Raw genomic sequence first — 24,366 nt, 5'->3', positions numbered from 1 at the left:
CAGAAATCTCATTGGTTAAAGTGTCTTTGCTGGATTGGTTGCAACAAAAACCTGCACCCACAGCGACCCTCGTGGACCGGTTTGCCCACCCCTGGTTTAGAGCATGCTCATTCCAATTACAGGGCCTCAAAAGAGTCCTGTATTGTTATTTTTCGTCACTACCTCCCCGTGTTGGTAGTGGGTAATTTGTGTGCCTGCTGCCTTCCTTGGATGTGGTAGCCGTTTCTCAGGCTCCCTCTCTGAAATCAAACCCTGATTCCCCGTTACCCGTGGTCACCATGGTAGGCGCAGAAAGTACCATTTAAAGTTGGTAGGGCAGACATTCGAATGAGACGTCGCCGCCACGGGGGGCCAGTGGTCAGCTCGAGGTTATCCAGAGTCCTCGGTGTGGGTTTTAGGTCTGATAAATGCTTACGTTGGCATGTATTTGCTCTCAAATTGCCACAGATATCCGAGTAACGTGGAGCGATCAAAAGAACCAGAACTGATTTAATGATCCATTTGCAGTTTCTCTGTACGGGCCGTGTTTACTTAGACTTGCATGGCTTTATCTTTGAGACAAACATATGCTACTGGCAGGATCAACCAGGTAACCCGGGCGGTGCGGGGCGACAGCGGGCGCCGGTGGGGTTGAGCGAGATGGCGGAGGACGGGGTGCGCCCAGATGTCTCCGTGCAGCCGCCCTTCAGCTAGGGGGTTGGGCGTGTGGTGCCCATCGCAGCGGCAGCTGTGGCGGGCCGGTAACCGCCACCGCTCTGCTGCCGCGAAGCCATGAACAGCACGGTGTGATCGAGAAAAAAATGTTCACCGGAGTTGCTGCCGCCGCTGCTTGGATCAGCCCAGCCAAAAGAGGCCGCCGGGGGAGGCGGCGGGTTCCGCAGTAGGACATCTATGTCAGACAGGGCGTTTCGGTCTCCCTGAAATGGTTCAGAGTGGCGAATTTCAACCTGGGCGAGTGCCCAGAAGGAAGAACCGCTACCCCGTCCTTGGTCAAACGCGCAGGCCGGAGGAACCGACGTGGGTCACAGTTGCATATCGGTCAGAGAAGGGGAAAATAGTGCTCATGGGGCGGATTCGACAGCTGCCCCGCCTTAATGAATTCCTCGTGTAATTCTCCAGAGGAGAGCTTTTTTTTTTAAGTGCGAGCACCGTCCAAAGTCGGCGGGGCGAGTTGGCCTCACAGCTCTGGGGTCCTAGATTCAACGCCAGGTCGGTCCACCTGTGTGGAGTTTGCATGTTCTCCCGGGCCTGCGTGGGTTTTCTCCGGGTACTCCGGTTTCCTCCCACATTCCAAACAAATGCTTGGTAGGCTGATTGGACACTCTAAATTGCCCCTAGGTATGAGTGTGAGCATGAATAGTTGTTTGTCTCCTTGTGCCCTGCGATTGGCTGGCCGCCAATTCAGGGTGTCACCCGCATGTGAAGATAAAGTGGGTCAGAAAATGAGAGAGAGAGAGAAATACTATCAACTCGGCAAAATCCTGGCGCATTTTTAAAAGGTCTGGTTTATTTTTTTACAAAATTGTTAAGGAGGTTATCATTAAGTCTGGATGGTTGAAACGCTATGTCATTTGTATGTTTTTAATTTACTACCTCCATCTCCGACTTTTAAAAAAATAACACCGTTTGAAAACTGGTTCAAATCTGATCAATTTATATATAGTTTCACGTACACGCTCAATAAAAAATGTTGTTTCGCTAACAGCACTGACACAAGATGGCCAGTAATTGATGATGCCGGTCCGAGTTGGCATTCATTGTGCATTATGCATCTGACGTCTACATATATGTCATAACTATGGTCACCACCAGCACCACACATTCGCGCGCAAGTCGCCTCTCCGTTCGCTCGACTGCAAGTTATAATTGGTCAACTCTAACGTCCGTCATGTTTTAGCATCCAAATCGCGTTTCCGATTGGCCAGAGCCCAACCAATGGCGGGAGCGCTACTGCCATTGGTTGCAAAACTAGGTTAGTGGTCCGACAGGCATGACGCTGAAGAGAATCTGGGTCACCGATTGAAAATCGTTTATGTCACAGTTCTTTGACTTTCTATAACACATTACCCAGTGGCCTTCAATGGATAGTGAAATTGTAGCGGACGAAATGTAAGTATAAATGGGAAACTAAGATGCTAATTGCCTCTGTTGTATTTCGGAGACTTTTCTGCTTATCCGGGGGCTCATGGCTTACATGATGTAAGTCGTCGATGTTTTCCCAGCCCTGGGAAGGAGGGACATTAGCTCGCTGCCCAGTTTCTGACAGAAGAGGTTTCATGGCTTGGGGATGAATGCTGATATTAGTCTTGTGTTTGTTGTGGCAAAAAAATGGAATCCACCTAAAGGTTGGGTTTATACATTCATATAGCTAACTGCGTCTTTAAGAAAAACCCTGTCTGCAGTATGTTTGCTAAGTAAGTGCTAACGATCAGGTGAATAATGCTATCTAAAGCTAGGTCGCTAGCTATGTAAACAGGCCTTTGTGGGCCACCTGGACTGGTTTTCTTCGACAGCATCCTCTCTGTTCCGAAAACTTCAAGAGCTGACATGAACTATTTCCGCCAAGCGGACGACAAGGTGTCCACCCTAAAGGCCGAAATGCCTTCTTGATATGACGACAGGCTCATATTTGGTCATGAAAATCGTGACAGCGTTGGCACTGGCTGGAAAATGTGGCGATTGTACTAGTTAGGCTCCCTGCGGAGGATGTTAACCACGTCGGTGTTTAATTAATATTGAACTACCCTTAATGTTTATTCTTCCATGGGCTACGAAATGATACCAACTCTCTTTTAGTCGCACTTTTTCCCCCAGTCGTAGCTTGCGTGATTCGTTTTTTAGATTTAGCTAATACATATTGTTGTGCACTATCCAATCATTCATTGGGGGCTTGTAACTAATTCCCTGATAAATAAATACAATTAAAAAAATACCAGTTTACTTAAGTTGTTGTTGAGTTTGTATTGTAAACCCGAGAGCTCAGTTCTGATTTTTTTTCCTGAACCGCTTTATCCTCATTAGGGTTGCGGGGGGTGCTGGAGCCTATCCCAGCTGGCTTTGGGCCAGTGGCGGGAGATACTTTGTATCGGTGACCAGCCGATCGCAGGGCACAAGGAGAGGGACAACCATTCACACTCATATCTAGGGGCAATTTAGATTGACCAATCAGCCTACTATGCATGTTTTTGAAATGTGGGAGGAAACCTGAGTTCCTGGAGAAAACCCACGCAGGCCCAGGAGAACATGACCTGGATTTGAACCCAGGACTCCCACCATTGAGGCCGACGCGCTAACTGCCGGGCTGCTCAGTTCTGAACTTCAGACGGCGCTTTTTTTTGTCTTCCAGATAGTAATCGTCATTTTGAAAGTTGCCACGAAGTCATAGTGATAAGACATAAATTACTGTGAGTCAGTCAATACTTTCATAATTGTTTGCTGACTTTTCGTGAATACAAATGTTAAAGTTGTCAATGAAATCTTAACAAAAAAATGCAGGTAGCCTATATTGTTAGCATTTATCCAAAGTTATCTTTATTTGCTTTGCTCTTGTGATGAACTGCCCTGAAGACATTTCATTAATCCGACTAGTTATAAAAATATCAACTGACAACTCTTAACTCTTTGGCGACACTTGTAATCACAGAATTGTACTGTTATATCATGTGGACTGCTGTAGATATTTTTGGTGGCACAACTTGGGTCAGAGTTTTATTTTGGTCACATTGAAGTTTAGATGAAAAGATTACCTAGATCTTGAGAAGCCAGAATGGTCAAAAATGTTGTCTTTTGTAAGTTGACATTGGTTCATTTGAGCTACACTTGCCAATAATAAGCATTTCTGGTTTATAGCAGGATTAGATGATTACTGTAAATGTGTACTAAAAAATGAAACCAGTTATGAGATTACTGGCATAAGAACAAAGATTTAACTCAGGTAATTATAGCTACAAACATGTACAGTGGTACCTCGACTAACGAGTGGCCCGACATACGAGCAATTCGAGATGCGAGTAAAATTTCGGGCAAATATTTATTTTGAGATACGAGACAAATTTTGATATACAAGCAGACAGCGGACGCCGTCTCTCTCCCCGCAACTCCCTCGTGTAATGTCTCTGGTCGCAACTCCCTCTTTGTAATGTCTCTGCGAGCACTGGGTATAATCCACCCAAAATGTGAATTATACACCATTCCACTCATGTTTTTGTTCTCCTTTCGTTGTGCAGTTTAGCTAGTGCTACTCCGATGCGACTTATTGTCTGAAAAATTATGTATGTATTGTGTGGTGTATGTTTCCTCCCATATCCCAAAAACATGCAGGGTTGGCTGGTTGAACACTCTTTGGAAATTGTCCTTAGGTATGAGTGCGAGCGTGAATGATTTTTGGTTGTCCCCCGCCTGGTGCCTGTAGATAGCTCAGATGGGCTGCAGCACCCCCCGTGACCCTTGTGAGGATAAGCGGTTCAGAAAATGAATATAATAAAATATGTAATGATTTTCCTCTGATTAAGCTTTTCATCTCTTTCCAGAATTACACTGGCTGCACCTCTTACCTTGGGACCAGATCAGATAGGGAGCACATGACCTACCTACCAGAGACCACATAACATTGACTTTGAGCACCCTGCTCTTTATCCTGATTGGCCAGCTAAGAAGGCCTGTTTCTGTTTCCAGGTAATGCAAGCATCTTTCTCCTAAAATCTTGGTTATGCACTCTCAATTTAAAAGCAGTTGAAGGCGCACAAGATCTTATATTTACCGTGTTTGCTCATATATGAACTGCTTTTGTCGGACAAAAAAATGCTGACTGAATCAAGGGTACGGGTTATATGCGCATAAAAAGACATGCACGAAACTGTGAGTTGACAACGCCATTACACCATAACGTCATGGCCCCATGACGCAAGACAATGTGCCCGATACGGTCATTTATATAAAAATAGAGAAAAGACAATAACAGATAATACGCTAAACAAAATTTATTTTGACATCTATGAATGAAATTCAAGAAAAAAAACTCACTTGTGCCTGTCACTGCTCGCTTGGGGCGCATCCATCTTACCTAGGGCTGTGTGCCAAAATACGGTACGTATTTCATTAAAAAAATGGTAGGTTTTTATCATTTCTATGGGGATTGAGCATAGTATTAAAGACAGTGGAACAATTTATGATAATTCAATATAAAATACGCTTCTACTTACGAAAAGTCCTAATTATGAAACCACATTTGGAACAAATTAATGTTGTAATTGGAGTTACCACTGTACATAATGTGTTTTATGTTCTATATCCATGTATATTATACTAAATAAAATGCTAGGCACTACATTAATGAAAATCAACAGAAGAAGACGAAGTCTGTCATATACCAGCGACATCACTCAGTAACAACTAGTTTTCTGGCCAACAAACATTTTTGAGCTTTTTTTGGTTTATTTTACAAAGAATGTGTTGGGTCAGTGAAGTCCAAGCTATCAGAATCAAGGAAATGAAAACATGTTAGTGGACTTTTTATGTTTATTGAAATATTGCAGCCACAAATAATTGAATAATTGAAGTTCACTTCTTACATATGGCTGCTTTAAGATTCACTCTTTATTAGATTTAGCTGGGGTGTTTTAATACACTATTTAGAAATGTAACCCAAAGGTCATGCCAGCCAGGTTCAACATCCACGTGATTCACAGTGACAAGGCTTTTCCTGCCCCTGATATACAATGACCCTTTTCTCTTAAGTGATACCCAGTATGTACATTGATTCGTTAAACATGTACATCATTAAGAAAATTGTTTATCCTTGTGTTTTTGAGAAACATATGGCATAGGTTTCTTAGTTGTTTGCAGCAGTCAAGGGGACTTCTTTTATATGCATTCTATTATCACTAGTTTCAATCACCAGTATTCCTTAAAGCCTGATTTTTTTTTTATGTTCACAGTCGAGGGTTAAAGAGTGGATGGAAGGAGATGATTTTAACGCAGAGGCTGTGATGAACATCTGTGGTGAGTGTTAGTTAGTTAATTGGTGTCCTCATTTCCCAAACCTTTATTTATTCATTTTAACTTGTCCTGTTTGAATGCTTAGACTTAGCGAATGGGAATCTGAGTCTCTTTAAAGTAGTGTTTCCCAACCACTGTGCCGCGGCACACTGGTGTGCCGTGAGCAATGGTCAGGTGTGCTGCGGGAAATTGCAAGAAGTCATACAATGTAATATTCAGAGAGAAAAACTAATCTGAATAAAAGGAGATTAAAATTGAACTATTACAAGGTTAAAATCAAAATGCAGTAATCCCGCACCATTTCGCAGTTCAACTTTCGCGGGTTCACTACATCGCAGATATTTTTTTTTTAACTTCATAAAAATGTAAAAATCCACGCTGAAACTCGGAAGCAGAAGCAACTCCCCTGTCTTCTGCTTGCTACTAGGACTCCGCACTGAAGAAAAAAAATGTTTTTTTTTAAGTTCATAAAAATGTGAAAATCCACACTGAAACTCGTAACCAGAAGCCAGCTTGCTACTAGGACTCCACACTGAAGGAAAAAAAACAAAACTGTTTTTTTTTTAATAGTTGTGACCCTACTCTGTCTAATGGATATAAAACACAATCCCCTACTACTACTACCACCACTACTCCTACCACGTTTTATTATCTGGTGAGCCTTTATATATGAAACCATTTTTAAAGTGGGCCAATCATTGAAGGTGCGCCCTATAGGAGGGAAAATACAGCAATTCATATATTTTTCACAACACATTTTCAACACTTTCATACATATTTTATGCCTACAGTATGAGTATCCTCAGATAGTAATTTCACAGTTGTGCTTTTCTGTCCCAGATGACCTGATGGCAGACCAAAGGATGGACATTACCTCTACAATGACTGACTTCATGTCCCCAAGCTCCACCGACCTCATCTCGAGCTCGATTAGCACTCCTGGCATGGACTACACGCGGAAAAGAAAGGGAAGCACCACAGAATACCAGTAAGCAACTGAATATGTAAAATAAAACTAGAGCCGTCACTGACAATTTGTTTCATCATTTGTTAGAAGCAATATTTGACAGTATAGGCATTACCACAGTCTCTGACAGCCAATGTCATTTTTGGATGACCTTTTAGTTTTAGTCCTTTGAACAAAAATGCTTATTAGTTTTAGACATATTTTTGTCATTTCTAAATGTATTAGGTTTCATCTAGTTTTAGTCTAAAAGCCTAAAAAGTTGTCATAAAAATATAAAGGTTTTATTTTAAATCTTGAAAAAAAATTACATTACAACCCTGACCATAAATGTCACTGTCATTGCAATTTCAGCTCTAAAATGTATTATTTGTATGTATTTTGTTAAACAAATGGTAAACTACATTTTCTAATTGGAAAAAAACATTTCATTTTGACATAAACAAATGTATTTTAATTTATGTTAACTAAATATCAATAGATGTTACATCAATAGATTTAACTCCACAAAGTTTTGTTTGTTTTAGGTGGGTGTTCTGTAGAAAACATTTTCTTTTTTAAAATCAGCTGTATAGATGAGGAAGACAAAATACCAGAGATCATATCAACTACTGTATTTTCTCGCATATAAGCCATATTTGTAACTAAAAAAAGATGACTGAATCAAGTCTACGTCTTGTATGTGCACAAATTAGACTTGACATGCACTAATCTGCAAGGTGACAAAGACAAAACGCCATAATGCAAGACAATGCGGCCCATACGGTCATTTATTTCAAAATAGAGAAAAGATAAACGGATAAAACGCTAAACAAAATTTATTTTGGCGTCTGTGAATGAAATTCAAGAAAAAAATAAACCGTATCTTGCATAAAAGGTGCATTGCAACCTGAGACTTGGTGATTAGGGTATGACAAAACTAGAATGCTCGCTGTTTGTTCTGCTCATGACTTTCTTTTAATCAAAACTGATCCATAAATATCTTTCTTTTCAGAATCGATGGCTTCTCATTTGAGTAAGTTCAAACATTCAGCAGTTATGAGCCACCTTATTTCTGTCAAATAGCAAGAAGAAAGTTAGCATGCCAAGCTATTTACACTGTTGAAAGTTTTCAATTGTTTAGTTAACAAGTAATCTCTCCTTTTTGTAGTGATATGGACTCCGATAAAGATAAATTGGGAAGGTAAGTTATCATTCTTACATAAAATGTTACAATTATTCATGCTATTCTGAAAGGAATACATACATTGACATTGATGTCCTGTGCCAGCGTTAACTAACAAAGCATCATGTTAGCCTTCAGCAAGTGACTTTGTATCAGGTTCTTATACTGTACTGTATTTGCATAAACTTACCAGTAGTCTTTATTTGCTCAAATGCAATCTAGATATAATATTTGAAGCGGAGAGTATTGGCTCTCTTGATATCACACCAGATCATCTTGAACACTACTTAGATCATGCTATTTTGCAGTGGCGGTCCGTGCATTTCACATCTAGGCCTTCAGTAGTTCTACGTCTAAAATCCAACCCACAATAACAATTTTATGGCTATAAAGCCTTTACTGCAGCTACAGCACATATAAAAAAGTATCAATAATACCCTCATAAAATTGAAATATTATTTAGGAATATAGCCATATTTTACTCCGTTCCATCAAGAAGTTTTTTGCTCTCACCATCGAAGCTAATGCTGAAAGTCGAGTCTGTTCTGTTGGTTCTGTTGCTGAAAATATCTGTTCCCGGTTGTAACAGGCTTGATAGCTTTGGAGTTGTCCGACCTTTTTTAATGATGTCTAGCTTTTCTTGAAAAGTCTGTCTTGAAAATGGCCTTGACGGCAAATCTGCAACCAGATCCATTTCTTCTCCTCCTTCAGCCATTGTGGCTTGACAAACCTGCTATTAAATCAACACAACCACCGCTATTAAATCAACACAACAATATATTTGCTTGTGCAGCTCGGGAGATCGCCATATTTTATATCCATACAAATTCCAAACAATATTTCAGTCTTTTTTTGTTAGAATTTATTGGTGTTGTGGAGGTTTTTATTTTATAATAATAGAAAATTATTATAAAACTAATAATTGAGTATATGTATTTGGCCATATTTTCACTATGCATCTTTTCTTTTTTTCAGTGACCAACCAGGGCGAATAAAGAATGCCAGGTATAACTTTTTTTTTTCTTTCTTTAATTTGACAACACATGCATTCATTTTAAGTCGTCAGGATCAAATCAGTGTAGTACAACTTGGAATAAAACCTCATACAACTCCACATGTACAGTATGTGCTATTGTTCACTATCCTCTTTGCTTCTAAACAGAGAGGCTCACAGCCAGATTGAGAAGCGTCGAAGAGACAAGATGAACAGTTTTATTGATGAATTGGCATCACTGGTGCCAACATGCAATGCCATGTCCCGTAAACTGGATAAACTCACAGTTCTTCGCATGGCTGTTCAGCATATGAAGACACTCAGAGGTTAGAATGGACTACATCACTCAAGGCTTGCATTTGGAGAAAGTCCAGATTAATAGCTTCATAATACTAAAAAAAATTGTGTGTACAATTTCAGAGCAAATTTCAGAAAACCAGATTAGCTGTTGTATTGATCTAGACCAGTGGTTCTTAACCTCTTTGGAGCTACCGAATCCCACCAGTTTCATATGCGGATTCACCGAGCCCTACTTTAGTGTAAAATTAAATATGATATTTTTTCTAATTCAAGATATATAAATTCCTTGCAGCACTGATTGGCCAAGCAATGTCACTTGATCATATGCAGCCAGTGATGATCATGCGCGGCGTGTTATCGTATATAGACATGATGAGTCAATGTGTCTTGACCTCCATGGCAGGGGCTCCACCGAACCCTTAGGGTTTGATTGAACCCAGGTTAAGAACCACTGATCTAGACAGTATCCATCAAGTTCTCCAATTTATAGTACAGTCATACCTCTACTTCAGAAATTAATAGTTTCCGGAACTTTTTTGGTAACTTGAAAATTTCGTAAGTAGAGGTGTATTTTATGTGCGGCCCTCACACATCTACCAACTAAACCCTTTAAAGTTGGTCAACATGTCCCAATGTTGTAAGAAAGATGTGAGACACACACAAAAATAAGAGAAAATTATCATAAAATTATTTATTAATGTCACAAAATGAATAACAAGTATATGTACAAATCCGTCTTAAAACGCATGGGAACAAGAGAAAGCTACCAAGATACAACATAGAGACACAAACATGAACACACATTTAATAAACACAGCATTAAGAATTCAAACAACATTAATCAACAACAATCATTAACGTTTTATGATTTCTTTGAAATTACACCCATTTTATAAGTCACTACTGGTTCTTACCTGCGTCTGCAGTGCTGGTTGATGAACATTTTGAAAAAAGAAATAGAGGGTTACCGTGGTTACCGGGGGAAAAATGGGTCCTAAGCAAGGCGGTGCAATGAAGGGTACCCATTTCAGGGTTAAATTGTGCCCCTGTGAAAAAAATGTTGGTGGAGTAGAAAAAGGATATGCAATAGGATTTGTTAAAATTTGTTCTTGGTTCGAGATAATTGATTTGAATTGAATTGAATGCTTTTATTGTCATTATACAAGTATAATGAGATTTAAACTACGTTTTCTATTGTATGCAGGGGCAGCAAATCCCTATACAGAGGCCAACTACAAGCCTTCCTTCCTTTCAGATGATGAGCTGAAACATTTGATATTAAGGGTGAGTGCTACACTTAAATTCAGTTCTGCCCTTTATCATAAAATATAGCCAACAGAGATGATTCCATTTTAAACTCTTAAATATATGCATGATTTTTGCTACATTTTTTTTTGACTGACAAGTATCAGTGAAAATTTACTCAATGTAATTAGAGGCAATTATGAGTATCTCTAATTCCCCTCCCCCTCAGACACACAGTTTATTAATATATGTTCTAGCTTCGCACAGCTTTTAATTGCTGGATTTGTTTTAGTTAACTAAATTAAAGGACAAAAATGGCAAATTAATTTAGCACTCTAGGTGGAACTGCAAATTCTAAATGCTTTGTGTGCATGATGTGTTCATTGATGCAGGCTGCTGATGGTTTCCTATTTGTGGTTGGATGTGATCGTGGAAAGATTCTTTTTGTTTCTGAATCAGTTTACAAGATTCTTAACTACAGCCAGGTATGCATTGAATGTTTGCAACATACTGTTGAATAGATTTAAAAGCTCATCATGGTTCCTGTTATCCCATGAGTACAAAAACTGTGGATTTAGTTTATTTTTTACTCACAATCTTAACGTAAGCTAGTCCACAGAACTACAATTAAACATGCAGTAAATTGGAGTAATGACTAAGTGTGACTATTGACGTTTGTTTTCTGTTATCTTCTTTCAGAATGACCTCATAGGTCAGAGTCTCTTTGACTACCTTCATCCTAAGGACATTGCCAAAGTCAAAGAACAGCTGTCTTCTTCCGATACAGCCCCCCGTGAGAGGCTTATTGATGCTAAAAGTAAGATCCTTACCAAATTCCTTATCAATGTGTTTTGAACACCCCGAGAAACAAATACAGTGGTACCTCGACATACAAGTGCCCCGACATACGAGCAATGTGAGATACGAGTAAAATTTTGAGCAAATATTTATCTTAAAATACAAGACAAATTTTGATATACGAGTGACTGAATTTGGTTAAAAAAAAAAAAAAAAATCCCCCTTCGCTGGTGCTCTATCCCGTCCAATTCGCCGAGCAAGTTTTATTTTCAAATAAGCGCCACAGCATAACATCGCCCGGGGTTCGCATTTATAAACAAACAAAAAAACCTTCGCTGGTGCTCTCTGCCGTCCAATTCGCCGAGCAAGTTTTATTTTCAATGGCGTAAGATCGCACGGGTCTCACATTTCTGATAAAAATCTATATTTTCATACTATTACCAATAGGCAAAATTACGGCCGAAGGTCTCAATTGTGCTCAAGTATTAAAAATAATTATACTTCTACTATAATGAAAATACGATGGACTGGATTAATTTTAGTTGTGGTCATGAAAAAACAGCCTGAAGTGATCTTTTATTGACTTTCTAAACAATGATGTGTTTTGTGGCGTTTGTGTTGTTTTTTGCAGCTGGTCTTCCAGTGAAGACAGACATCACGCCTGGGCCGTCTAGACTATGTTCTGGTGCGAGACGGTCATTTTTTTGTAGGATGAAGTGCAACAGGCCGTCTGTCAAAGTAGAGGATAAAGACTTTCCCTCAACCTGCTCTAAGAAAAAAGGTAATGTTTCGGAAAAAAATCTTTCTTATCACTATATTTCCCAGAAATGCAATTATTTCAAATACACATCATCAGCTTTACATGCACTTGTTTTAGCTACCTCATAAAACATTTCTTTCCCTGCGTTGATCCCTTTTTTTTCCTTTTTAACGCCACATCCTCGTTATAGCCAGGAATCACGCTTCACTTTGCACATGGATTACACAATAAAGGAAGTTGGCCTTTTAAGTGCATATTCATTTAACCTAAAGAAACAGGGAGAAATTTTACATGCCAAACCTTGATCATCGTAATAATTAGACAGCTTATGCACAACTTGTTCACAACTTAAAATTTGTAATTGTTATAAAAGCTGTAAAAATAGTCATGGCAATTGGTACTTTGAGCAGATATTTAGTTTTCCGAAGTAGTAACTTTAATTCTTGTTCTTTTCAAACGTACAGTAATCCCTCGAATTTCGCGGATAATGTAGACCAGACATCCAATAAACACGAAGTAGGATCACCTTTGTTGTTACTACCATACTATGTTTTCACGCTTATACAAAAATAAAAGTACAATTATCAAGAAGTGTATTTAATAAATGTTAGTTATTTGTATATGAAATGACTCTTCTATATATCTAAGTATAATCTATATATTTACAAACAATGTAAATACTTTAAGTACTGTACTCACACTGAAAATAGTTTCTCTCCATTTAATATAAATAAAAACAAAAAAAAACAGTTTATTGGGAGCTTTGGTCCCAGTCTTATTTTGTCAGCTTCAAGAAGCATTTTCAGGAGGAGCTTTTGCGAGAAGTTTTTGTTGATGTTGATGGGGAGTTGTGATCGCTGTTTCTTTTTTGGTACAAATATGCTTTTGTACAAGGACATGAATGACGCTGTCAAGGCGATTGCCATATTCGATGGTGATGACCATGTTGTCATCAATCTATGGGACACTTCGCTTTAAACTACCACTACGCTCCTCCATGCCGTCCAGCCATTTTACCTGCCCAGAGAGCTCTATTTTTCGATAAAAGAAAATGGCGTTAGCCCGCTGTCATTTTTCACCAAGGACCTGGACAGAATTTATCCATCAGTGCTTATGTACCCAAACTTCCGTACTAAAGTCAAGCAATAATATCATAAAACCTTCAATTTATTCAGTCATCATACTACTACAAAAATAAATATATATTTATTGCATTGCTTGGTTTGTGATTAAAAAAACTATTTCTATAAACTTGACATCTTAGTGACTAATCTGACTTGTATTTTCATTACAGATAGTCGCAAGAGCTTCTGCACCATCCATAGCACAGGGTACTTAAAAAGTTGGCCGCCTACAAAAATGGGTCTCGATGAAGACAATGAGCCTGACAATGAAGGATGCAACTTGAGCTGCTTGGTAGCCATTGGTCGGCTGCACCCCCATATTGTCCCGCAGCCTAGCCTGGCAGACATCAGAGTGAAGCCCACTGAGTATGTTTCCCGTCATGCCATTGATGGCAAATTTGTCTTCGTTGATCAGAGGTAAGTCAAAAGAATGCAAATCAGCAACGTAATCATTTATCATCGTAATTGTTGATTTTCCATTAAGCTCAACTATATTTATTATATTATCATGCACAATTAGTTTTATAGACTAAATAGACACTTTCATAAAAACTTTAATTGTACAGTCAATTAGTCAGTCAATGAGTAAATCCATTAAGTGAAAAAGGCACACACTTTTCACCAATGATGAGTGGCCAGGGATAACGTACACTTCTTACTTGGCAAAAATACTAATTGAATACTGCACCAGCCTTTTATGCTTCAGATTTTACCTGGTTTATAATTTGATACATTTTTACTAAAATATCTCATTTTAGCAGTTATTGTGACTCTTTCCACTGGTCAAAAGGTAAAACACTGGAACCTATTTCTTGAGGTCTAAATTACCTTCCGCTGAATTAGAAAACTGAGATCAACCAGATCTATCACAGAGTCATCGGTTTGTTTACAACAGTGACCTACATAGAATCCTGCCCTGCTGATAGAAATGTGTGTCACAGGTTATGACGCAAATCTTCGTTGACAGAAATATATTTCTCTCCCCCATTTTCAAACTTGATTGAAAAATCTACAGGGAACCACTAGTGGGCACTGCTATAGAGCCGTATGCCGCTCCAGAATTTATGGTTTCTGACCCCCGATCTAGTGGATGCAGAACGCAACCCCCCCACCGCTACTTCCACCACGTCTGTTGTGCCTTATAATGCAGTGCAACCTATATGTGGAAACAGTTTTAAAATAGGCTATCTATTGAAGATGCGTGTTTTAGCGAGGAAAACACAGTACTCTAAGAGTCTATCATTTAATTACGTAGTGCATAAAAATCTGTGATAGTGTGACAAGTGCAAAATCAAGTCTTCTTTTTTTTTCTCTTTAACAGAGCAACAGCAATCCTCGCCTATCTGCCTCAGGAGCTTCTTGGAACTTCTTTTTATGAGTATTTCCACCAAGATGATATTGGCCATCTGGCAGAGTGCCACAGACAAGGTATCTGGAAATGCATTAGTCTTAATAAATCAAATCCACCTTCTTTTTAAAAAAAAAATCCCAGAAATCTTTTCAACGTAACTGTCTCAGATATCTTCAAATTGCTCTCATTTGATTTTTTTCTGTAAATCTAGAGATAAAGGTTAAATAATTGGGAGCATATATGCAGGCGCCCATGCACACAAATGCTACTCTTTTTGGCCTGTGCTGTGTTGTTTTCTTCAAAACAACCTTCCCCTGTGTTGACATTCCATAAAAGTTTGAAAATTATTTTTGATTTTTATAATCACTGGATTCTTGAGGACCATGCTCAAAACAAAAGTATAATGTAAAAAGTAGAATTACCATTTAAAAAAATATATCGGATAATGGCTAATCACAAATTTAGATTTTTTTTTTCTTAACATAACACATCCAAATTCATATTAGGTTTTCTATATGTATGCCTTAGCAGGGTTCCTGCAGGTCCTAAAAAAGTATTAAATCAAAATTTGTGTAATTAAGGTCACTATTTGCAGCTTGCCTGATCAAAGTCACCTGGAGAACCCAGTGTCCGTATGTTATACAATTTGAATAGTCCCACAATTGTCCACGTGACCAGTGGAGCCTAGAGTTGGCTACAATAAAACCACACCCGCTTCCATCGAATCACATTGTTTATGCTTGCCCGGTAATGGTTAGCGACTTAGCACATCTTCACGAACAAATTGCAAATCGATAAAAAATGTCAAATTTCGCCCCATCTGTCTCAAAAAAAGGGCTGCTGAAAGTCAAAATAAAACAGCGGTTTGTATTTTTTACACCTATTCCTCCAAAAACCAATAAAGAACCACATTGCTCGGGAACTAAAATGTCAGTTGCCAGCCATCTGCAACGATTTTAATTAGATTTCATAATAATAATCTGTGAAGCCACAGGGAGCTAATATGCTTGAATACCTCTAGACACCTCGTGTAGAAGCAACAAAGACAAATTGGTTGGACATCTTTAATTTGGGTCCAATCCATAGTTTAAATTCAAAGGTTTGATATTAATACTAGGTTGGGAAAGCTTGGGAAAAATTATTGCACATAAACAGTCAAATGTATTTAAAAAAAATAACCGGTCAGCTATATTTAAACTAAAGCTTGTTGTTTGGTAGTGGTCCAATGTGCAAATTTATTCAGTGCATTTAATTTTGTATGGTAGAAAAAAGCGAAACTCTGGTCATGTGAGTAAAAAAGAAATATTTTTTGGAGCATTCTTGTACAGTTTGATAAAAATCGGGGCTTCTTATATATCTGTCTAGTCTTTGTATTATTTGACAAAATTATTGCCCCGGTTAATGTTCATACCTGAAGCCATATTTTTTCATTCTTGCTGAGCACAGGGCAGTATTGTGAAATGGCGTTCTTCAAAAGCCAATATGCTGTTCAAGTAGGATAACTTGCACAATTGGTGGTTGACTACATACTTATTTGCCCCACTGTATATGTTTGTGTGTGTGTGTGTTATAATGCAGTGCAACCTATACACACTCATTTAATTAATTTATTTTGTATATTGTAGTGCTGCAGATGAGAGAGAAGATTAACACCAACTGTTACAAATTCAAAATCAAAGATGGTTCTTTCATCACATTGCGGAGCCGATGGTTTAGCTTTATGAACCCGTGGACCAAGGAGGTGGAATACATTGTCTCCACTAACACCGTTGTCTCGTAAGTGGCAAAGGGCAAATAAAGGATGTGAAAAAACGTTTTTCAACAGATGACTTCCATATGGTTGTTTCTCACTAGGTGTCCCTTGATGGAAGGATCAGAATACACTCAATCTGCTGCCTCCCCACAGAGTATGGATAGTGTTCTAACTTCAGAGGGTAAGCTTACAATACTGCTTGGCACACTACAGGGTGCAACCATGCCCATTCGTGATTCTTGAGTGGAAAAAACTAATCTCCATTCCGTGTTTCTTTTGAAAAGTCGGTGGAGGAAGACGAGCATTGCAGACTGTGCCTGGTATTCCTGGTGGCACAAGAGCAGGAGCTGGCAAAATTGGAAGAATGATTGCAGAGGAAGTGATGGAAATCCAAAGGTAAGAAAATATTACTCTTGTAACGACATACTGTAGTTTTGTGGCAAAAAAAAGCAGTAAAATAAAGAATATACCGTAGAGCAGTCAACCAGTGGCCCAATGTGTTTTTGTTTTAAAAAACAAACAAAGTGGGCTTTGGACATTTTGACTGTTCTGTTTTCAGATTATCTGTGGGGTCTTTAAAAGACTTTAAAACAAAGTCTTAAATTCAATCATTTGAATTAAAGACCATATCCAAATATTGACGTTTGAGGAAAAAATAATAATCAAGACAACAAACTTAGACCTTATCGCTCAACACTAGTCTAAATGCGTTATTAGCTATTTACATATCATACCTGTGTTTTGATTGCAGGATCCGAGGCTCCTCCCCTTCCAGCTGTGGTTCGAGCCCATTGAACATCACTAGTACCCCTCCGCCGGACACCTGCTCCCCTGGAGGAAAAAAGGTGACACAGGTGCACACAGACACACAATACCTACTCCAAAAGAAAGTCTTGATGTCCTGATCAAGTTATTCATAAGTGGCCCAACAAACGAACAAAAAGGCACTTGGAAATCCAATGCAGAGTTAACTGTGTTCTCCACTGATCAATCGGGAGTCTCCTTCCAAAAATAATTGCTTGAGAAATCAGTCTGCCATTTTTAATTAAAAAGAGGTTTGGTGCTCTCCAATTTTGATCAATTGCCATAGATTAATACATCATTGTTGGTGATGATGGAGATTACTATAAATTGGTGTTTTGTACTGGATTGGAGCAAAAATAGGTTGCTAACATATAGGCTTATATCACTAAGATAAACTGTAAAATATTGAATGATTTTTTTAAACTAACCTGTTTTGAAGCTGTTCTTTTCCACTAGGGGGATTTTTTTTGTTTTTGCCACAGTGTGTGTGTGTGTGTGTATGTATGTATGTATATGTATATATATATATATATATATATATATATATATATATATATATATATATATATATATATATATATATATATAGTGTATATATATATATGTATATATATATATATATAGTGTATATATATATGTATATATATATATAGTGTATATATATATGTATGTATATATAATATATTGACATATATTATATTTACAAATATTATATTTATATATATAGACCTGTATTCTATTATCCAGTAAAATATTGCTTCTTCTGCGCTGAGTGCCACCAATTTTAGCGTCACAGAAGCAGTGCCCTAACTTCCGCCATTTTTCATCTGTCTTCTGCTTGCGAGTTTCAGCATGAATTTTAACAGTTTTATGACCATTTTTGATACTTAATATAAAAAACGCAATGTATTGAAGCTGAAAATGTTCAAGCCGCGAAGTGGTAACAGTATCACACTAGTGTCATCTGATACTTATGATATGTTATGTTGATAGATTCATAATGGAGGAACCCCTGAGCTGGGCAACACTGGGATCCTTCCTGGACCTGATTCCGTCGGCTATCCCTACTCCAACCAGTCCATCATGAGTGAGTATTACAATGACATATTCATTACAGTTCCAACCCAATTACAAATTCAATTCCCAAAAAATTGGGACCTCATACAGATTGTGAATATAAATTCAATGTAATAATATGGAACATCTAAAATTCAATATTTCATTCAAAATAAAACAGACGACAGATCAAAATTTTATCTAACAGTTGAATTTTATCTGACAGTTGTGAGAGGTGTCAGTAAGCGAGAGGCTTTATGAAGTTATTTGCGCATATAACGAACAGCTGAAAGATGAATTTACGGTAAATAGGTCTATTGGTAACATGATTTAGTGTAAAAATGGCTTTTCAGACTGAAAGTCTTTCACAATGGGTCAAGGATTACCAATTCCCCAAATGCTGCGCATAACGATAGTAGGGCAATATCACCAACGTGCTTCCCAGAAAACTTTTGTCATTTGGAAGGGTCAAAGCGAGTCGTGGCTGGTTCGATAATTTTTAAAAACAAACTGTGATACACTCGGTTGTGAGGCATGCGAAAGCGGTACACAGACATTTCGTCGACGGACACTTCGTCCCTGGACGGTTCGTCGAACGGACGCTTCGTCGCCGGACAGTTCGCCTAACCTTAATCACTATTAAAGAAGACAAAGGAAATTCACATTCTTTATTAAAGAAAATAAAACAGCAAAAACTCGCTCGACAACACAAACACATTAACATTTGGGCGTGTGCAAGTACTAAATGTCCTCGTCTCTAAACACACTACGCACGAAACGGTTCCTACGTTGAGCACTCCACGTTTGGAAAGACCCCAAAAAGAATCAACGTGAAATTCACAGATGGGACTTTTTCTTTTTCTTTATTAAAGAAAATAAAACAGCAAAAACTCGCTTGACAACACAAACACATTAACATTTGGGTGTGTGCGAGTACTAAATGTGCTCGTCTCTAAACACAGTACGCACGAAACGGTTCCTACGTTGAGCACTCCACATTTGGATAGACCCCAAAAAGAATTAACGTGGCATCTGAGTTTTTATGTCACAACTCAGCTAATTTGCTAAATCCTGAGCCAAACGGAAAATATAGTGGGCACTCCCTTTATCTTCATGCTCACACTCTGGACTAATTGATGGCATGACTCCCTCCAGGCGACAACTCCCACCTGAGTATCGACATCATGGACGAACCCGGCTCCAGCAGTCCCAGCAATGACGAAGCAGCCATGGCTGTCATCATGTCCCTTCTGGAGGCGGACGCAGGCTTAGGCGGCCCCGTGGACTTCAGTGACCTGCCTTGGCCCTTGTGAAGAAACTCAAGGATGAGACAGAAACCCGCTTCCAGCACCAGAGCCACCAGTAAAGAGTTCAGTCGAAAGGAAATGACTTGCCTCTCATAGTTTCCTTTCTCTTTCCTGCACTTTCCTGCCAGCTCCACTGCAAAAGTCTCATGGTGAACCAAAAGATGGAAAGATGAGCATGAGCACCTTTTCAGTGAGCGTTGCATCCGCAACAACCAAGTAACACTACGAGTGATATTTGGAATGGGGCTTTCTTTCAGCTGCCAGGGTAAAAAACAAAACAGCCAAGTCTGGCACATTTGTGGGCTCCATTGAAGTGTCAGTCGAGTATCAGTGTCCACTTAAGATAATGTGTGGAAACTGGCACGTTTTACCCTATGGATCATTATTGCTAAGAAGACACTTGACTCCACCAATTCCACATGGTGTATTCCATGTCCCCATATAGCAAGGGAGACATCGGGCTGAAACTTCCACTTATTAAACTGCGCATTGCGTCGGGTTTGAGGGACTCCTTCTAAAAGTTCCACATTGCTTAACTGCGTGCATTTGAGTGGGCAATCTTGATGAAGAAAGATATGTCATGGCATTTTCAAGACTCTCCAAACAAAGACCATCTTAGAATTTAACAATATGAGTAGACTGAAGGGCGTTTAGGTTTAAAATTGCCCCTCCAATCATTTATTTTTATTTTTTTATGTTAGCACACGGTCCTGTCAAAGACTTTCCGTAAACTTCTAATGAACGTCAAACTGTTTTCAGTCACTGAACCATTTCAAGACGTCATCGAAAAAGCCCACATTTGTTATTTTTTTTTTTTTAAATGAGCCAAAGAGGTTTAGGGACACAGGAAAAAAAACGGTAATGCTATACTATCCTTTTTTCTTTTTGGGGGGAGGACAAATACATCATGTTTAAGTTTCAAATTGTTCATTTTTTGAGAAACTAGAAACGATCCGGCAAGAAGTCTTAATATTATGAGAATAATGTCAAATTGAATTGTATTTATGTGACTTTTCAGCCCTCGTATCATGTTATTAAAAAAAACATGTCGTATTTTGAAATTAAACAAAAAAAGTCCAAGCTCATATGTGGGTAAACATTGTAATGTTGGAAATTTAAATTCTATCTGATCGTGACCAAAGGAAAAATTGGTTCTGTAATTGCGGATGGAAAAAAAAATCAACATATTTTTACTTAACTTTTTCCCCCAAAAATTTAATTCTCATTAAATAGAATGAAACAAAATCTATAATGTACAACTATCATTTTCTGGGATAGTTTTTGCTTTATTAAAGGGATAGACAACACTCACCAACATATTTAAGTATTTAATCTGTACATTTTTCCGAAAAAAATGTTTCAACTTAAAGAAATGATCCTGATTTTGTGAATCCGTTGTAGGAATCCTTATAAGCGTGGGTAGACTTGAACACAGGTATGAAAAGCTTAAAGAATTATAGGCTCACAATCATTATACTAGATACTGTACCTGTTCAGTATGTTGCTGTCTTTCTTGCTTTTTCCATCTGAGGCAGACAAAGCCCACTTCTTGCATAAATAGTGCAGCCCTCGCCCATCAAACGTCCTGAACACAGTGGCATAATGTCACAATATTTATTCTGTATGAAACAAAGGTTGTGACTTGACAAGAAAAGACAAAAAATGTAGGATACTCTCGTTTAATTTGCTATAAGAGCACTGGAATTTTAAAAGTTCCCCCAATACTAATGACGGCAGCCTCTGGGGAAAATAAAAGCTTTTATTAATGTTTTTACCACTATGAAACATCAGAAAAAAATATTTTCAATTTATTTAACGAATTGTTTTCTGCCAGAATGTGCATGATAAAGGTGTTGTCTTCTCCTTTAATACCACAGTGTCTACTCAAAAGTTGGGATAGGTTTTTCATTGTTACCTGGATGAGCCGTATAGAAGATAAATGAATGTTTGCTTGCAAATTCCCAAACCCCATGAATGCTACTTAAACAAAATGCTCAATGTTGTTATTGCCCCATTGTCTGCTCCTTAGAAGCTTCACATTATTTCTGAATAAGAGTAAAATATTTTGTATACAGAGGGTAAAGTCAATTCAGTTGAAGAAAACTGCAAATGGGTTTTTACTTCAACCCCAGTGCACTCCGAACGCAGTTTTACAAGCCAAAGGCGAATTTACAAAATGAATTTTTAACATGCCACAAAAGCGAGTTCTCTTCACACGGGCAGGTTTTTAATTTCTATTTTATGTCATTACTGTCTTAAAGTCTCTGTATTCCTGTTTGCTAGCACTGCATCATCAGATTGTTAGTGCACCCCCAATTCCAAGCGCTCCTTTTGAGATGAACTAGAAGACAAACAGACCAGTGTCAGGTTGTCCACTCTTTCTGCTGTAGTGCATTTTTCTGTGTTTTTAAAAGCTAGACACTACATTAAAGTGTTTCCCGTGTCGATTACTCATCCCACCGGGACAATGTATCAAACTATAAATATTATGTTAAGAGTATACTTTATGGAAATATATGAGTATGATGAGTGTATTGTATCGCAGTGAAATATTTTTAAAATAAAACTTCATTTCTGTCAGTTCAGATGTGTCTTTGTATTATTTGGAAATTTCAGCCAATCAAATACCTGTTTTATTCCATTTGGGTTGACTTCAAAGATGTCAAACTGCTTTACAACAAAGCAACTTGATTTCATTTTTTAAAAAAACTAGGTACTAAGCACATGCTTTTTATCAGTGTGCTAAATCCTTCAAAATTTAAGTACAGACGCTCCCCTACTTACGAACGAGTTAGGTTCCGAGCGATTGTTCATAAGTTGATTTTTTTTTAAGTTGATTCAGTGCTATATTTTGTATTATAATTTATGTTTAAGGCCTATATAAGTATATTGAAAGTTTATATAAGTGCATTTGTATGTTTAAGGCTTGTATAAGTAACACGCATTGGTTTGTACTAAAAAAACGGGGAGGTAGAGGGGGAGAGAGAGAGATTTATGTATTAGAAACTGGCCGAAAGAAGTGATCTAACGACGATTGCAGTTTTCTTTTTTTCATCATAAATGATGCGGTAGCACTGTATGGCATCATTCAATTGATTTGCAAACTTTGTGTAACGTTCAATATTTGGGTCCTGCTGCTCGATCTTTCTGTTTATAAATGGTACTGACGGTCGAACGATTCAAGTTGTATTCCCGTGCAACGCGCATCAAGCTTTGTTATTATTGCCACTCATTTCAAATGAAATGGCTTGCCTCTTTCTTGCACCTCCCTCACTAGAAGCCTTTCGCTTTTCACCAACCATATTGAATAATGGCTGCACGAGATATTTCATGATAAAAATGAAAAAGGTTCTTTGCGCACTGGAGATACGTCACGCACTTACGGAACTTACGCACTGCAACGAACTGGGCAGAAGAAGTTGGATGCTGGGTGAGCTGAGCGCTCACAGCGCCAGGCGTCGGTATTAGCGGAGGAAAGAAGCACTACTCTGACAAAGGCGCGCAATACAAAATCGAACTTACGAACATTTTTCGACATAAACCCAATTTGCAGACATGTTCGTATGTACCGTTGTTCGTAAGTCGAATGTTCGTAAGTAGGGGAGCGTCTGTATGCCATGTCTTACTACATGTAGTAGATAATAGAACCAGATTAACTTGCTAAATTTAGTGTTAACTGACTAAACCATTGTGTTTATTATCTCATTGACATCAACATGTGCTTGGCTGTACGTACCTAACAAGCAATATTAGATATCTTTACTGTCACATACTCAAATGTATACTTTCACTTGTATTGTATAACCCTTTTTACTTTTCTCACATTGATAATTTAACTTGTTTGTATTGTCACTCAAATCACCGATGTATTCACATTGCCTTTTACTTTTAAATGTTTAATAGGTGGGCACCCCGGCGACTGAGTGGTTAGTGCGTCGGCCTCACAGTTCTGGGGTCCTGGGTTCAAATCCAGGTCGGTCCACCTGTTTGGAGTATGCAAGTTCTCCGCGGGCCTGTGTGGGTTTTCTCCAGGTACTCTGGTTTCCTCCCACATTCCAAAGACATGCATGGTAGGCTAATTGGACACTCTAAATTGCCCCAAGGTATGTGTGAGCGTGAATGGTTGTTTGTCTCCTTGTGCCCTGCGATTGGCTGGCCACCGATTCAAGGTGTCCCCCGCCTCTGGCCCGGAGTCAGCTGGGATAGGCTTCAGCCCCCCCTGCAACCTCAATGAGGATAAAGCAATTCAGAAAATGAATGAATTAATTAATTAATTCCAACGAGAGCCCGTATAAAGTCTGTCTTCCATATCTCCCTCCTCTACCACACCTGAATCAAATGATCAACTCATCAGTAAGCTGTCCAGATGCTTCATACCGATCCCGATTATTTGATTCAATTGTGTTGGTGGAGGGAGACATGGAAAAAAGACTGGATAGGGGCTCTCTAGTACCGGACCTGGCCACCCATGGGTTAGCGCATCGGCCTCACAGTTCTGGGGTCGAGGGTACTCCGGTTTCCTCCTATATCCCAAAAAGATGCATGGTAGGCTGGTTGAACACTAAATTGCCCCTAACTGTGATTGTGAGCTGATTGTCTGATTAGCTGATTGATCATGGTTGTCTGTCTCCTTGTGCCCTGGAATTGGCTGGCCACAAATTCTGGGTGTTCCTTGCCTAGTGTCCATAGTTAGCTGGCATTTCCTTGGATCCCACCATTATTCTCAAGCCTCTGAGTGACAAGACAGT

The 24,366-nt window shown here is 38.7% G+C and overlaps 1 protein-coding gene across 3 annotated transcripts; it reads left to right on the top strand.

Moving 5' to 3' along the window:
• The first annotated feature begins 1,950 nt into the window (after positions 1–1,950).
• LOC144071452 (basic helix-loop-helix ARNT-like protein 1) lies at positions 1,951–22,180 on the top strand. Of its 3 annotated transcripts, none has more exons than XM_077596592.1 (20): positions 1,951–2,109; positions 4,530–4,674; positions 5,937–6,000; positions 6,838–6,985; positions 7,956–7,976; positions 8,112–8,144; positions 9,102–9,131; positions 9,289–9,446; positions 10,625–10,704; positions 11,058–11,150; positions 11,365–11,482; positions 12,095–12,244; positions 13,518–13,764; positions 14,669–14,775; positions 16,324–16,474; positions 16,553–16,632; positions 16,736–16,847; positions 17,203–17,296; positions 18,249–18,342; positions 19,467–22,180. In XM_077596592.1, exons 3-20 carry the CDS (start codon positions 5,955–5,957, stop codon positions 19,622–19,624), a joined length of 1,920 nt encoding a protein of 639 aa, XP_077452718.1. In that variant the 5' UTR covers positions 1,951–2,109; positions 4,530–4,674; positions 5,937–5,954; the 3' UTR covers positions 19,625–22,180. The 3 variants fall into 3 exon arrangements, with proteins under 3 accessions (XP_077452718.1, XP_077452716.1, XP_077452717.1); XM_077596590.1 differs by having other exon boundaries at positions 17,203–17,305; XM_077596591.1 differs by lacking the exon at positions 1,951–2,109 and adding an exon at positions 2,248–2,414 and having other exon boundaries at positions 17,203–17,305.
• Positions 22,181–24,366: the final 2,186 nt, after the last annotated feature.

Source organism: Stigmatopora argus, chromosome 3, assembly GCF_051989625.1.
Source record: "Stigmatopora argus isolate UIUO_Sarg chromosome 3, RoL_Sarg_1.0, whole genome shotgun sequence".
Taxonomy (NCBI): domain Eukaryota; kingdom Metazoa; phylum Chordata; class Actinopteri; order Syngnathiformes; family Syngnathidae; genus Stigmatopora; species Stigmatopora argus.
The sequence above is the reverse complement of the archived record's forward strand: the minus strand, read 5'-3'. Positions and strand labels throughout refer to the sequence as shown.

Coding starts and splice junctions, on each gene's coding strand:
- LOC144071452 (XM_077596590.1), top strand. CDS start 5,955: ATGGAAGGAGATGATTTTAACGCAGAGGCTGTGATGAACATCTGTG. Junction 6,001..6,837: donor GGCTGTGATGAACATCTGTG/GTGAGTGTTAGT, acceptor TTTCTGTCCCAG/ATGACCTGATGGCAGACCAA. Junction 7,977..8,111: donor ATCGATGGCTTCTCATTTGA/GTAAGTTCAAAC, acceptor TCCTTTTTGTAG/TGATATGGACTCCGATAAAG.